Genomic DNA, 14,865 nt, shown 5'->3' on the forward strand with positions numbered 1-14,865 from the left:
ACCCTCCTGTTTGGTTGTGATCTTCATCTCTGCTCCTCTTCCTCAGTCTGTTTGCAGGACAGTGTCCTGGCCTTCTGGAGGCACGGCATGCAGGGGCGGAGCTTCAGGTCTAACGAGGTAAATCAACCAATTAGAGTGCAACATGTTGGAACATGTGCATTTACACCACCACCACCACTTCACTTACACCATCACCACCTCATTTACACCACCAACACCTCACTTACACCACCACTCCATTTACACCACCACTCCATTTACACCACCATCACCTCATTTACACCACCACCACCTCATTTACACCATCACCACCTCATTTACACCACCACCACCTCACTTACACCACCACCACTTCATTTACACCACCACCACCACTCCATTTACACCACCACCACTCTATTTACACCACCACCACCTCACTTACACCAACACCACCTCATTTACACCACCACCACCACCTCACTTACACCACCACCTCATTTACACCACCACTCCATTTACTCCACCACCACCACTTCATTTACACCACCACCACCACTCCATTTACACCACCATCACCTCATTTACACCACCACTCCATTTACACCACCACCACTCTATTTACACCACCACCACCTCACTTACACCAACACCACCTCATTTATATCACCACCACTTCATTTATACCACCACTTCATTTAAACCACCACTACTTCATTTGTACCACCATCACTTCATTTACACCACCAGCACGTCATTTGTACCACCATTACTTAATTTACACCACCACAACTTCATTTGTACCACCATCACTTAATTTACACCACCACAACTTCATTTACACCATCATCACTTCATTTATACCACCACCATTTCATTTACACCACCATCACTTCATTTATACCACCACCACTTCATTTACACCACCACAACTTCATTTACACAACCAACACGTCATTTATACCACCATCACTTCATTTACACCACCAACATTTCATTTACACCACCACCACTTCATTTACACCACCACCACTTCATTTGTACCACCATCACTTCATTTACACCACCACAACTTCATTTACACCACCATCACTTCATTTACACCACCATCACTTCATTTATACCACCATCACTTCATTTACACCACCATCACTTCATTTACACCACCACAACTTAATTTACACCACCATCACTTAATTTACACCACCATCACTTCATTTATACCACCATCACTTCATTTACACCACCACAACTTCATTTACACCACCATCACTTCATTTACACCACCATCACTTCATTTACACCACCATCACTTCATTTATACCACCATCACTTCATTTACACCACCATCACTTCATTTATACCACCATCACTTCATTTACACCACAACTTCATTTACACCACCACGACTTCATTTATACCACCATCGCTTCATTTACACCACCAACATTTCATTTACACCACCACCACTTCGTGTGTAAATGAGATGATGAGGAAGAATGGGTTGCTATGGCTCCATGTTAACATGAACCCCTTGCCTGTGGTTCCCTGTGTTTCTACTGTCTGCTGGTGGTTCTGGTTTCTATCTTCTGTCTGCTGGTGGTTCTGGTTTCTATCTTCTGTCTGCTGGTGGTTCTGGTTTCTATCTTCTGTCTGCTGTGGTGCTTCTGGTTTCTATCTTCTGTCTGCTGTGGTGCTTCTGGTTTCTGTCTTCTGTCTGCTGTGGTGGTTCTGGTTTCTATCTTCTGTGTGCTGTGGTGCTTCTGGTTTCTATCTTCTGTCTGCTGTGGTGGTTCTGGTTTCTATCTTCTGTCTGCTGTGGTGCTTCTGGTTTCTATCTTCTGTCTGCTGTGGTGCTTCTGGTTTCTGTCTTCTGTGTGCTGTGGTGCTTCTGGTTTCTATCTTCTGTCTGCTGTGGTGGTTCTGGTTTCTGTCTTCTGTGTGCTGTGGTGCTTCTTGTTTCTATCTTCTGTCTGCTGTGGTGCTTCTGGTTTCTATCTTCTGTCTGCTGTGGTGCTTCTGGTTTCTATCTTCTGTCTGCTGGTGGTTCTGGTTTCTGTCTTCTGTGTGCTGTGGTGCTTCTGGTTTCTATCTTCTGTGTGCTGTGGTGCTTCTGGTTTCTATCTTCTGTCTGCTGTGGTGCTTCTGGTTTCTATCTTCTGTCTGCTGTGGTGGTTCTGGTTTCTGTCTTCTGTGTGCTGTGGTGCTTCTGGTTTCTATCTTCTGTCTGCTGTGGTGCTTCTGGTTTCTATCTTCTGTCTGCTGTGGTGCTTCTGGTTTCTATCTTCTGTGTGCTGTGGTGCTTCTGGTTTCTATCTTCTGTCTGCTTGTGGTTCTGGTTTCTATCTTCTGTGTGCTGTGGTGCTTCTGGTTTCTATCTTCTGTGTGCTGGTGGTTCTGGTTTCTATCTTCTGTGTGCTGTGGTGCTTCTGGTTTCTATCTTCTGTCTGCTGGTGCTTCTGGTTTCTGTCTTCTGTCTGCTGTGGTGCTTCTGGTTTCTATCTTCTGTGTGCTGTGGTGGTTCTGGTTTCTGTCTTCTGTGTGCTGTGGTGCTTCTGGTTTCTATCTTCTGTGTGCTGTGGTGCTTCTGGTTTCTGTCTTCTGTGTGCTGTGGTGCTTCTGGTTTCTATCTTCTGTCTGCTGTGGTGGTTCTGGTTTCTGTCTTCTGTGTGCTGTGGTGCTTCTGGTTTCTATCTTCTGTCTGCTGTGGTGCTTCTGGTTTCTATCTTCTGTCTGCTGTGGTGCTTCTGGTTTCTATCTTCTGTGTGCTGTGGTGCTTCTGGTTTCTATCTTCTGTCTGCTGTGGTGCTTCTGGTTTCTGTCTTCTGTCTGCTGTGGTGCTTCTGGTTTCTATCTTCTGTGTGCTGTGGTGGTTCTGGTTTCTATCTTCTGTGTGCTGTGGTGGTTCTGGTTTCTATCTTCTGTGTGCTGTGGTGCTTCTGGTTTCTATCTTCTGTGTGCTGTGGTGCTTCTGGTTTCTGTCTTCTGTGTGCTGTGGTGGTTCTGGTTTCTGTCTTCTGTCTGCTGTGGTGGTTCTGGTTTCTATCTTCTGTGTGCTGTGGTGGTTCTGGTTTCTATCTTCTGTGTGCTGTGGTGCTTCTGGTTTCTATCTTCTGTGTGCTGTGGTGCTTCTGGTTTCTGTCTTCTGTGTGCTGTGGTGCTTCTGGTTTCTGTCTTCTGTGTGCTGTGGTGGTTCTGGTTTCTATCTTCTGTGTGCTGTGGTGGTTCTGGTTTCTATCTTCTGTGTGCTGTGGTGCTTCTGGTTTCTATCTTCTGTCTGCTGTGGTGGTTCTGGTTTCTATCTTCTGTGTGCTGTGGTGCTTCTGGTTTCTATCTTCTGTGTGCTGTGGTGGTTCTGGTTTCTATCTTCTGTGTGCTGTGGTGCTTCTGGTTTCTATCTTCTGTCTGCTGTGGTGGTTCTGGTTTCTATCTTCTGTGTGCTGTGGTGCTTCTGGTTTCTATCTTCTGTGTGCTGTGGTGCTTCTGGTTTCTATCTTCTGTGTGCTGTGGTGGTTCTGGTTTCTATCTTCTGTCTGCTGGTGGTTCTGGTTTCTATCTTCTGTCTGCTGGTGCTTCTGGTTTCTATCTTCTGTGTGCTGGTGGTTCTGGTTTCTATCTTCTGTCTGCTGGTGGTTCTGGTTTCTATCTTCTGTGTGCTGTGGTGCTTCTGGTTTCTATCTTCTGTGTGCTGTGGTGCTTCTGGTTTCTATCTTCTGTGTGCTGTGGTGCTTCTGGTTTCTATCTTCTGTCTGCTGGTGGTTCTGGTTTCTATCTTCTGTGTGCTGTGGTGCTTCTGGTTTCTATCTTCTGTGTGCTGTGGTGGTTCTGGTTTCTATCTTCTGTCTGCTGTGGTGGTTCTGGTTTCTATCTTCGGTCTGCTGTGGTGCTTCTGGTTTCTATCTTCTGTGTGCTCTGGTGGTTCTGGTTTCTATCTTCTGTGTGCTGTGGTGCTTCTGGTTTCTATCTTCTGTCTGCTGTGGTGGTTCTGGTTTCTATCTTCTGTGTGCTGTGGTGCTTCTGGTTTCTATCTTCTGTGTGCTGTGGTGCTTCTGGTTTCTATCTTCTGTGTGCTGTGGTGCTTCTGGTTTCTATCTTCTGTCTGCTGTGGTGCTTCTGGTTTCTGTCTTCTGTGTGCTGTGGTGCTTCTGGTTTCTTTCTTCTGTCTGCTGTGGTGGTTCTGGTTTCTATCTTCTGTCTGCTGTGGTGCTTCTGGTTTCTGTCTTCTGTGTGCTGTGGTGCTTCTGGTTTCTATCTTCTGTCTGCTGTGGTGCTTCTGGTTTCTGTCTTCTGTGTGCTGTGGTGCTTCTGGTTTCTGTCTTCTGTGTGCTGTGGTGCTTCTGGTTTCTATCTTCTGTGTGCTGTGGTGCTTCTGGTTTCTATCTTCTGTGTGCTGTGGTGCTTCTGGTTTCTATCTTCTGTGTGCTGTGGTGCTTCTGGTTTCTATCTTCTGTATGCTGTGGTGGTTCTGGTTTCTATCTTCTGTCTGCTGGTGGTTCTGGTTTCTATCTTCTGTCTGCTGGTGCTTCTGGTTTCTATCTTCTGTGTGCTGTGGTGCTTCTGGTTTCTATCTTCTGTGTGCTGTGGTGCTTCTGGTTTCTGGTTTCTGGTTTGTGTGTGCTGTGGTGGTTCTGGTTTCTGGATTCTGGTTTCTGTGTGTGCTGTGGTGGTTCTGGTTTCTGGTTTGTGTCTTCAGCCTCTCATCTGACATGTGCAGGAGTGATTCCTGTGATGACTTCTGTTCAGCAGCTTGTCATGTAGTTTTGTTTTGGACGGTGAAGTTCCTGCTTGAAGGAAGGGTGTTAAACACCAACCTGGTTGTGTATCTCTCTCACACACAGACACACACACACACAGACACACACACACACACACACACACACACAGACACAGACACAGACACACACCCCGTTATAAGAAAGGGTGCTGGACTGTGTTGATGTTGTGTTGAAATAAACACATAACGGTGACGTGCGTCTTCACACACCACACAAGTGGCTGACAACAGCACAGGATCCACCAGAGGCCACTGTGGTCCGGCTGGGCCGGGTGGGACCAGAACCAGCAACCCTGTCAGGGGAGGGGCGGAGGTGTGTGATCAGAACTGTTGTGAGTCTCTGTCCTGTCCTCTGCTCAGGTCACACAGGAGATCAGCGACAGCAGCCGGAACTTCCGTCTGCTGGGATCAGACCGGTAAGAACACCGCCCGTCTGAACACCACCCGTCTGAACACCACCCGTCTGAACACCGTCTGTACACCATCTGTCTGAACACCGTCCGTCTGAACACCACCCGTCTGAACACCGTCTGTCTGAACACCACCCGTCTGAACACCACCCGTCTGAACACCACCCGTCTGAACACCGCCTGTCTGTACACCGTCTGTCTGAACACCACCCGTCTGAACACCACCCGTCTGAACACCACCCGTCTGAACACCGCCTGTCTGAACACCGTCTGTCTGTACACCATCTGTCTGAACACCGTCCGTCTGAACACCACCCGTCTGAACACCACCCGTCTGAACACCGCCTGTCTGAACACCGTCTGTCTGTACACCATCCGTCTGAACACCGTCCGTCTGAACACCGTCCGTTTGAACACCGTCCGTCTGAACACCGTCTGTCTGAACACCATCCGTCTGAACACCGTCCGTCTGTACACCATCTGTCTGTACACCATCCGTCTGAACACCGTCCGTCTGAACACCGTCTGTCTGAACACCACCCGTCTGTACACCGTCCGTCTGTACACCGTCCGTCTGAACACCGTCCGTCTGAACACCACCCGTCTGAACACCATCTGTCTGAACACCGTCTGTCTGTACACCATCTGTCTGAACACCATCTGTCTGAACACCGTCCGTCTGTACACCATCTGTCTGTACACCGCCCGTCTGAACACCACCCGTCTGAACACCATCTGTCTGTACACCATCTGTCTGAACACCGTCCGTCTGTACACCGTCTGTCTGTACACCATCTGTCTGTACACCATCCGTCTGAACACCGTCCGTCTGAACACCGTCCGTTTGAACACCGTCCGTCTGAACACCACCCGTCTGAACACTGTCCGTCTGAACACCGTCTGTCTGAACACCATCTGTCTGAGCACCATCTGTCTGTACACCACCTGTCTGAACACCATCTGTCTGAACACCGTCCGTCTGTACGCCATCTTTCTGAATACCGTCCGTCTGTACACCGTCCGTCTGTACACCATCTGTCTGAACACCACCCATCTGAACACCGTCCGTCTGAAAACCATCTGTCTGAAAACCGTCTGTCTGAACATCGTCTGTACACCATCTGTCTGAACACCGTCCGTCTGAACACCGTCTGTCTGAACACCGTCCGTCTGAACACCGTCTTGTCTGAACACCACCCGTCTGAACACCACCCGTCTGAACACCGTCTGTCTAAACGCCGTCTGTCTGAACACCGTCCGTCTGTACACCATCTGTCTTAACACCGTCTGTACACCATCTATCTGAACACCGTCTGTCTGTACACCATCTGTCTGAACACCGTCTGTACACCATCTATCTAAACACCGTCCGTCTGTACACCATCTTTCTGAATACCGTCCGTCTGTACACCGTCCGTCTGTACACCATCTGTCTGAACACCACCCGTCTGAACACCGTCCGTCTGAACACCATCTGTCTGAACACCGTCTGTCTGAACACCGTCTGTACACCATCTGTCTGAACACCGTCCGTCTGAACACCGTCTGTCTGAACACCGTCCGTCTGTACACCATCTATCTGAACACCGTCTGTCTGAACACCGTCCGTCTGTACACCATCTGTCTGAACACCATCTGTACACCATCTGTCTGAACACCGTCTGTCTGAACACCGTCCGTCTGAACACCACCCGTCTGAACACCACCCGTCTGAACACCGTCTGTCTGAACACCATCTATCTGAACACCGTCCGTCTGAACACCGTCCGTCTGAACACCGTCTGTCTGAACACTGTCCGTCTGAACACCATCTGTCTGTACACCATCTGTCTGAACACCGTCCGTCTGAACACCGTCTGTCTGTACACTGTCCGTCTGAACACTGTCCGTCTGAACACCATCTGTCTGAACACTGTCCGTCTGAACACCATCTGTCTGTACACCATCTGTCTGAACACCGTCCGTCTGAACACTGTCCGTCTGAGCACCGTCTGTCTGAACACTGTCCGTCTGAACACCATCTGTCTGTACACCATCTGTCTGAACACCGTCCGTCTGAACACTGTCCGTCTGAACACCGTCTGTCTGAACACTGTCCGTCTGAACACCATCTGTCTGTACACCATCTGTCTGAACACCGTCCGTCTGAACACCGTCTGTCTGAACACCGTCCGTCTGAACACCGTCTTGTCTGAACACCACCCGTCTGAAAACCACCCGTCTGAACACCGTCTGTCTAAACACCGTCTGTCTGAACACCGTCCGTCTGTACACCATCTGTCTTAACACCGTCTGTACACCATCTATCTGAACACCGTCTGTCTGTAGACCATCTGTCTTAACACCGTCTGTACACCATCTATCTAAACACCGTCTGTCTGTACACCATCTGTCTGAACACCGTCTGTACACCATCTATCTGAACACCGTCTGTCTGAACACCGTCTGTCTGAACACCGTCTGTACACCATCTATCTGAACACCGTCTGTCTGAACACCGTCCGTCTGTACACCATCTGTCTGAACACCATCTGTACACCATCTGTCTGAACACCGTCTGTCTGAACACCGTCCGTCTGAACACCACCCGTCTGAACACCATCTATCTGAACACCGTCCGTCTGAACACCGTCTGTCTGAACACCATCCGTCTGAACACCGTCCGTCTGAACACCGTCTGTCTGAACACTGTCCGTCTGAACACCATCTGTCTGTACACCATCTGTCTGTACACAATCCGTCTGAACACCATCTGTCTGTACACCGTCTGTCTGTACACCATCTGTCTGTACACAATCCGTCTGAACACTGTCTGTCTGTACACCATCTGTCTGTACACAATCCGTCTGAACACTGTCTGTCTCTACACCATCTGTCTGTACACCGTCTGTCTGTACACCATCCGTCTGTACACCATCTGTCTGTACACCATCTGTCTGTACACCATCTATCTGTACACCGTCTGTCTGTACACCATCTGTCTGAACACTGTCCGTCTGAACACCATATGTCTGAACACCGTCCGTCTGAACACCGTCTGTCTGAACACCATCTATCTGAACACCGTCCATCTGACACCGTCCGTCTGAACACCGTCGGTCTGACACCGCCCGTCTGCCTGTGTGTAAACAGTGTTAGCTACAACCTGTAAGATACCTGATACAATGAGATGAAGTTATGTCAGAATCACATGAACTTGTTCCTGTGGAGGAGGAAGGCTGACAGCTGATGAAAAGAAGAAGTAGGGTGTAGATACACAGAGTAGGGTGTAGATACACAGAGTAAGGTATAGATACACAGAGTAAGGTGTATATACACAGAGTAAGGTGTATATACACAGAGTAGGGTGTAGATACACAGAGTAGGGTGTAGATACACAGAGTAGGGTGTAGATACACAGAGTAGGATGTAGATACACAGAGTAGGGTGTAGATACACAGAGTAAGGTGTAGATACACAGAGTAAGGTATAGATACACAGAGTAAGGTGTATATACACAGAGTAAGGTGTATATACACAGAGTAGGGTGTAGATACACAGAGTAGGGTGTAGATACACAGAGTAGGGTGTAGATACACAGAGTAAGGTATAGATACACAGAGTAAGGTGTATATACACAGAGTAGGGTGTAGATACACAGAGTAGGGTGTAGATACACAGAATAGGGTATAGATACACAGAGTAGGGTGTAGATACACAGAGTAGGGTGTAGATACACAGAATTAGGTGTAGATACACAGAGTAGGGTGTAGATACACAGAATAGGGTATAGATACACAGAGTAAGGTGTATATACACAGAGTAAGGTATAGATACACAGAGTAGGGTGTAGATACACAGAGTAGGGTGTAGATACACAGAGTAGGGTGTAGATACACAGAGTAGGGTGTAGATACACAGAATTGGGTGTAGATAGTCGTACCTTGTGGTACGTAGTGGTAGTCGTACCTTGTAGCTTCTGGTGGACTTTAGTGGATAAGGAGGAAGAAACGAGGGTGAGGCCTGCAGGGATTCCTGATGAACGGCCAGAGTGCTGCTGACCTAGTTGTTCTGACGCTGTCCTTCCTGTTCTGGCAGGGTGGTGGTGCTAGAGAGCCGGCCCACAGAAAAGCCCGGGGAGCACAGTAACCTCTACATCCTGGCCGGACACGAGAACAGCTACTGAGGCTCATCCTCCCCTCGTCATCGCTCACGCTACTGCTACCACGCTCCACCCGTCCTGGACGGCTCCCGTCACCTCTGGTTCCTCACACGTTCCTCACACGTTCCCATGGAACCAGAACCAGAGCACAGCGGGGAGCCTTCTGTGCTGGAGCAGGTGGGGCGTCTGCTCGGCTGGACTAAGTGGGAGCGGTGGTTGGAGGAAAGCTCTTTGCAGCTTTTCTCCAGATGGAGACGTCTTAGGGTTTGTGTCCAGGAGTGTCCCGCATGGAGGCGTTCTTCACCGCTCCTGGAGGAGACTGTCGCCATGCAGCGTTTCCCGCCTCCCAGCAGCTGGAGAGACTCTGCTTTAACATTCCTACGCCTCCCATTCAGATGTGGGTGGAGCTGTAATAGTTGATTTTCTGTTAGGGAGATTTTGTGTAGATGTTTGTCTCCATATCACCGTGCATCCGTTGTACAGTTGTGTCTAACTTGACCAGTTTAGACTAGCTGGTCTGTCTGTCCCCAGCTTCAGGTAAAAGGTGGAGAGTTGTGTAGTGCTGAGCTCTGCTACAGCAGGTGTCTCTGCTTGTGGACTTTAAACTGGTTTTTAACAAACAACTTTGCTTTTAAGAATCTCCAGCGGAGGCTGGAGCCCAGGGTGTCCTGTAAAAACTGATGAAGATGATGGACAGAGAGCCACCAGTGGTGCCCACATTTCTCGGGGGTCGAAGGGCGTCGAGGCTGCACAGGGACCGCAGTTCTTCTCAGTTGCCTTTACTTCTTCATGTACACACATGGTTTTATTGTGTTTGATTAATTTTAATCCTCACCCAGACCGCATCTGGATGTGGGCCACTTCAGGCAGTGATGCGGCACTGATGGTCTTCTTCTGGCCCTGACAAACTGGATGTGAGCCTGAAGTGGCCCACATGTATAATAGCAAATATGGCCCAAATATGCCAAATCAAATGTGGGCCTTTTCTGGCAAAGATGTGGTGCTCTGGGCAACATGTGATCTGGATGTGACCCTTCAGCGCCCCGTGTGGTAAATGGTGAATATTACAAAACAAATATGGCCACCTTTGACAAATATGTGGCATGTGCGGCATTGCTATGGCTTGGTTCTGGCCCAGATCTGGCAAACAGGAGTGGCCCGCCCAAGTGCCATCATTCCACACGGTATGTGGGCCGGATGACGTGTCGGTGTGGGGCGGGTCCGGGCCACAGCAGCTTTGCTATCTGGGCAGACAAGCACCGGTTGTGCTCTGTGACTGATTGCATCTGCTGCAGCATCCTGAGCACAAGCACAAACTGATCTGCAGAGAACTGTTTTCATTTGAGATGTGATTTCTAAAATGTTCCCTACGCTGGCGGGAAGGTTTCAGCTGCGTGCCGGACCCACTGTGCTAGCGTGTGCTAGCATGTGCTAGCATGTAAATTCTTCTTTACCTGTGTACCTGTCTCTATGTCTTAACATTTACCTGCCAAGATTTCACAGAAGAGTGACTGCTGGGCTAGGCTGCAGCATCCCCGGGGGCCCGCCACCCTGAGAGCAGGGTAAGTGGCTTGGATAATGGGTGGAGGGACTTCTGGCCTACTTTGAGGAAATGTGATTGTGTTTTTTGCCAGACATTGCTCTGGTGCGTTATGTGTTGTTAATATTGTTTGTTATGAACCTGTTAAGTGACGGTTTGGGAGGTTTATGTGCTGACAAGTGTTGTTCTTGACACTCTATTTATGGTTCATTTAAAGACCACGTCTGATCCATTGATGTCCAAACCCTGCAACCTTCAGAAGGGTTTATTTGTATGGTTGGTGTCTGGTGCGTTTTTTGACGTGAGTACGAGCTCACCTTGATAAACTGTACGTCCTACTAATAGCCCACCTAATTCAGGGCTCATATGAAACTATAAACAGCTAAATCATTCAGAGCTTGCGTTTCTTCATTCGTTTTGCCTTCGTATCCCATAATCCACTCTGTGCATAACTGTAGTCCGCTGACTTCCGGTTTCTACAGCAGCGGTCATACCAGTTTCCTGTTTGTTAGCGCGTGATATTGACAATGATATATTTTTGCGATGCCTGCGAGAAAATGATGCCATTGTCAACAGCACACGCCAGCCAACAGGAAACTGGTACGACCGCTGCAGCAGAAACCGGAAGTCAGCGGACTACAGTTATGCACAGAGCCGATTCCCACTCGGTCGTGTGTGTTTGTTCGTCCCGCTGTGCTCGGCACATCTGTTGGTCGGGTCTGCCACCTCTCAGGATTGCGTCACATTTGCGCCGGCTGATCACTCACCATGTAGACCGGTGTACTGTCCCTTAATGGCTCACCCACCCGCCCATCCACACTGCTGCTGACGCATGCGCACATCGAGCTGGATATGCTTGAACGGCGGACACAATGGTGAACACGTTCACCAAACCAGATCGGACAGAAGCTCCGCCTCTTCCCAGAGCCCTCAGCCAATCACACCCCTCAGCCTATTTCCCCAATGAAAGCTCGCTCAATCCTAACCTTAACCTTTAACCCTTAACCTAAACCCGAACCCCACTCTAAACTGACCCGTAATGTTTTGTTACACGTTTCTTTTGTCATAAACACGAGTTAAAGTGTTACAGGCAGAATACACCACGAAAACAAACACAAAAACACACTACTAGTAGTAGCCACACTGCCGAGCTTACTGTGGCCCACACTGCTGAACCGAACTTCATTTGTGGCCCACACTGCCGAACTTACTGTGGCCCACACTGCCGAACCGAACTTAATATGTGGCCCACACTGCCGAACTTATTGTGGCCCACACTGCCGAACCGAACTTAATATGTGGGCCACACTGCCGAACTTACTGTGGCCCACACTGCCGAACCGAACTTAATATGTGGCCCACACTGCCGAACCGAACTTAATATGTGGCCCACACTGCCGAATTATATGTGGCCCACACTGCCGAACTTAATATGTGGCCCACACTACTGAAACATAGTCAGTTCAGTTGCTTACACCTGTTCTTAACAATACACAGATGACACAACAGTTTACACGTGACATTTTATGAATAAAGAATTTAAGCATTAATATCAACAGATTTACAACAGAATGTTGATCTGAGTTTGTATAATTAAATAAAATATTTCATTCTGTAAAGCTAAAAACTACAAAGTTTGACACCAAGGTGTATTCTCAAGTCCAGTGATATTTCAGTGTACACAGCTGAAGAAAACACTGCTCATCATGAGGAACACACTGCTCAACATGAAGAACACACTGCTCAACATGAAGAACACACTGCTCAACATGAAGAACACACTGCTCAACATGAAGAACACACTGCTGATCATGAAGAACACACTGCTGATCATGAAGAACACACTGCTCATCATGAAGAACACACCGCTCATCATGAAGAACACACTGCTGATCATGAAGAACACACTGCTCATCATGAAGAACACACTGCTCAACATGAAGAACACACTGCTCATCATGAGGAACACACTGCTCAACATGAAGAACACACTGCTGATCATGAAGAACACACTGCTGATCATGAAGAACACACTGCTCAACATGAAGAACACACTGCTGATCATGAAGAACACACTGCTCAACATGAAGAACACACTGCTCAACATGAAGAAAACACTGCTCATCATGAAGAACACACTGATCATCATGAAGAACACACTGCTCAACATGAAGAACACACTGCTCATCATGAAGAACACCCTGCTCAACATGAAGAACACACTGCTGATCATGAAGAACACGCTGCTGATCATGAAGAACACACTGCTCAACATGAAGAAAACACTGCTCATCATGAAGAACACACTGCTGATCATGAAGAACACACTGCTGATCATGAAGAACACACTGCTCATCATGAAGAACACACTGCTCAACATGAAGAACACACTGCTGATCATGAAGAACACACTGCTCAACATGAAGAACACACTGCTCAACATGAAGAACATGCTGCTGATCATGAAGAACACACTGCTGATCATGAAGAACACACTGCTCAACATGAAGAACACACTGCTCAACATGAAGAACACACTGCTCAACATGAAGAACACACTGCTCAACATGAAGAACACACTGCTCAACATGAAGAACACACTGCTCAACATGAAGAACACACTGCTGATCATGAAGAACACACTGCTCAACATGAAGAACACACTGCTCAACATGAAGAACACACTGCTGATCATGAAGAACACACTGCTCAACATGAAGAACACACTGCTGATCATGAAGAACACACTGCTCAACATGAAGAACACACTGCTGATCATGAAGAACACACTGCTCAACATGAAGAACACACTGCTCATCATGAAGAACACACTGCTCATCATGAAGAACACACTGCTGATCATGAAGAACACACTGCTCATCATGAAGAACACACTGCTCATCATGAAGAACACACTGCTCAACATGAAGAACACACTGCTGATCATGAAGAACACACTGCTGATCATGAAGAACACACTGCTGATCATGAAGAACACACTGCTGATCATGAAGAACACACTGCTGATCATGAAGAACACACTGCTGATCATGAGGAACACACTGCTCATCATGAAGAACACACTGCTGATCATGAAGAACACGCTGCTCATCATGAAGAACACACTGCTCAACATGAAGAACACACTGCTGATCATGAAGAACACACTGCTCAACATGAAGAACACACTGCTGATCATGAAGAACCCACTGCTCATCATGAAGAACACACTGCTCAACATGAAGAACACACTGCTGATCATGAAGAACACACTGCTGATCATGAAGAACACACTGCTCAACATGAAGAACATGCTGCTGATCATGAAGAACACACTGCTGATCATGAAGAACACACTGCTCAACATGAAGAACACACTGCTGATCATGAAGAACACGCTGCTCAACATGAAGAACACACTGCTGATCATGAAGAACACACTGCTGATCATGAAGAACACACTGCTGATCATGAAGAACACACTGCTCAACATGAAGAACACACTGCTGATCATGAAGAACACCCTGCTGATCATGAAGAACACACTGCTGATCATGAAGAACACACTGCTCAAAATGAAGAACACGCTGCTCAACATGAAGAACACACTGCTCAACATGAAGAACACGCTACTCAACATGAAGAACACACTGCTCATCATGAAGAACACACTGCTCAACATGAAGAACACCCTGCTGATCATGAAGAACACACTGCTCATCATGAAGAACACACTGCTCATCATGAAGAACACACTGCTCATCATGAAGAACACCCTGCTCAACATGAAGAACACACTGCTGATCATGAAGAACACACTGCTCAACAGGAAGAACACACTGCTGATCATGAAGAACACACTGCTGATCATGAAGAACACACTGCTGATCATGAGGAACACACTGCTCATCATGAAGAACACACTGCTCATCATGAAGAACACACTGCTGATCATGAAGAACACACTGCTCAACATGAAGAACACACTGCTGATCATGAAGAACACACTGCTCAACATGAA

The 14,865-nt window shown here is 47.8% G+C and overlaps 1 protein-coding gene across 3 annotated transcripts in view; it reads left to right on the plus strand.

Annotated features, from left to right (window-relative positions):
- Positions 1–11,229, plus strand: part of map4k3a (mitogen-activated protein kinase kinase kinase kinase 3a) — a 182,455-nt gene extending 171,226 nt beyond the window's left edge. For 2 of the 3 annotated variants that reach the window (XM_056281131.1, XM_056281132.1), the window contains 3 exons: positions 47–117; positions 5,114–5,169; positions 9,241–11,229. In XM_056281131.1, the coding sequence (XP_056137106.1) occupies positions 47–117; positions 5,114–5,169; positions 9,241–9,328 (215 nt within the window). In that variant the 3' untranslated portion in view covers positions 9,329–11,229. The remainder of the gene's footprint in view (positions 1–46; positions 118–5,113; positions 5,170–9,240) is intronic. The other variant, XM_056281133.1, reaches the window with a different exon arrangement.
- The last annotated feature ends 3,636 nt before the right edge of the window (positions 11,230–14,865 follow it).

Source organism: Lampris incognitus, chromosome 5 (genome assembly GCF_029633865.1).
Source record: "Lampris incognitus isolate fLamInc1 chromosome 5, fLamInc1.hap2, whole genome shotgun sequence".
Classification (NCBI taxonomy): domain Eukaryota; kingdom Metazoa; phylum Chordata; class Actinopteri; order Lampriformes; family Lampridae; genus Lampris; species Lampris incognitus.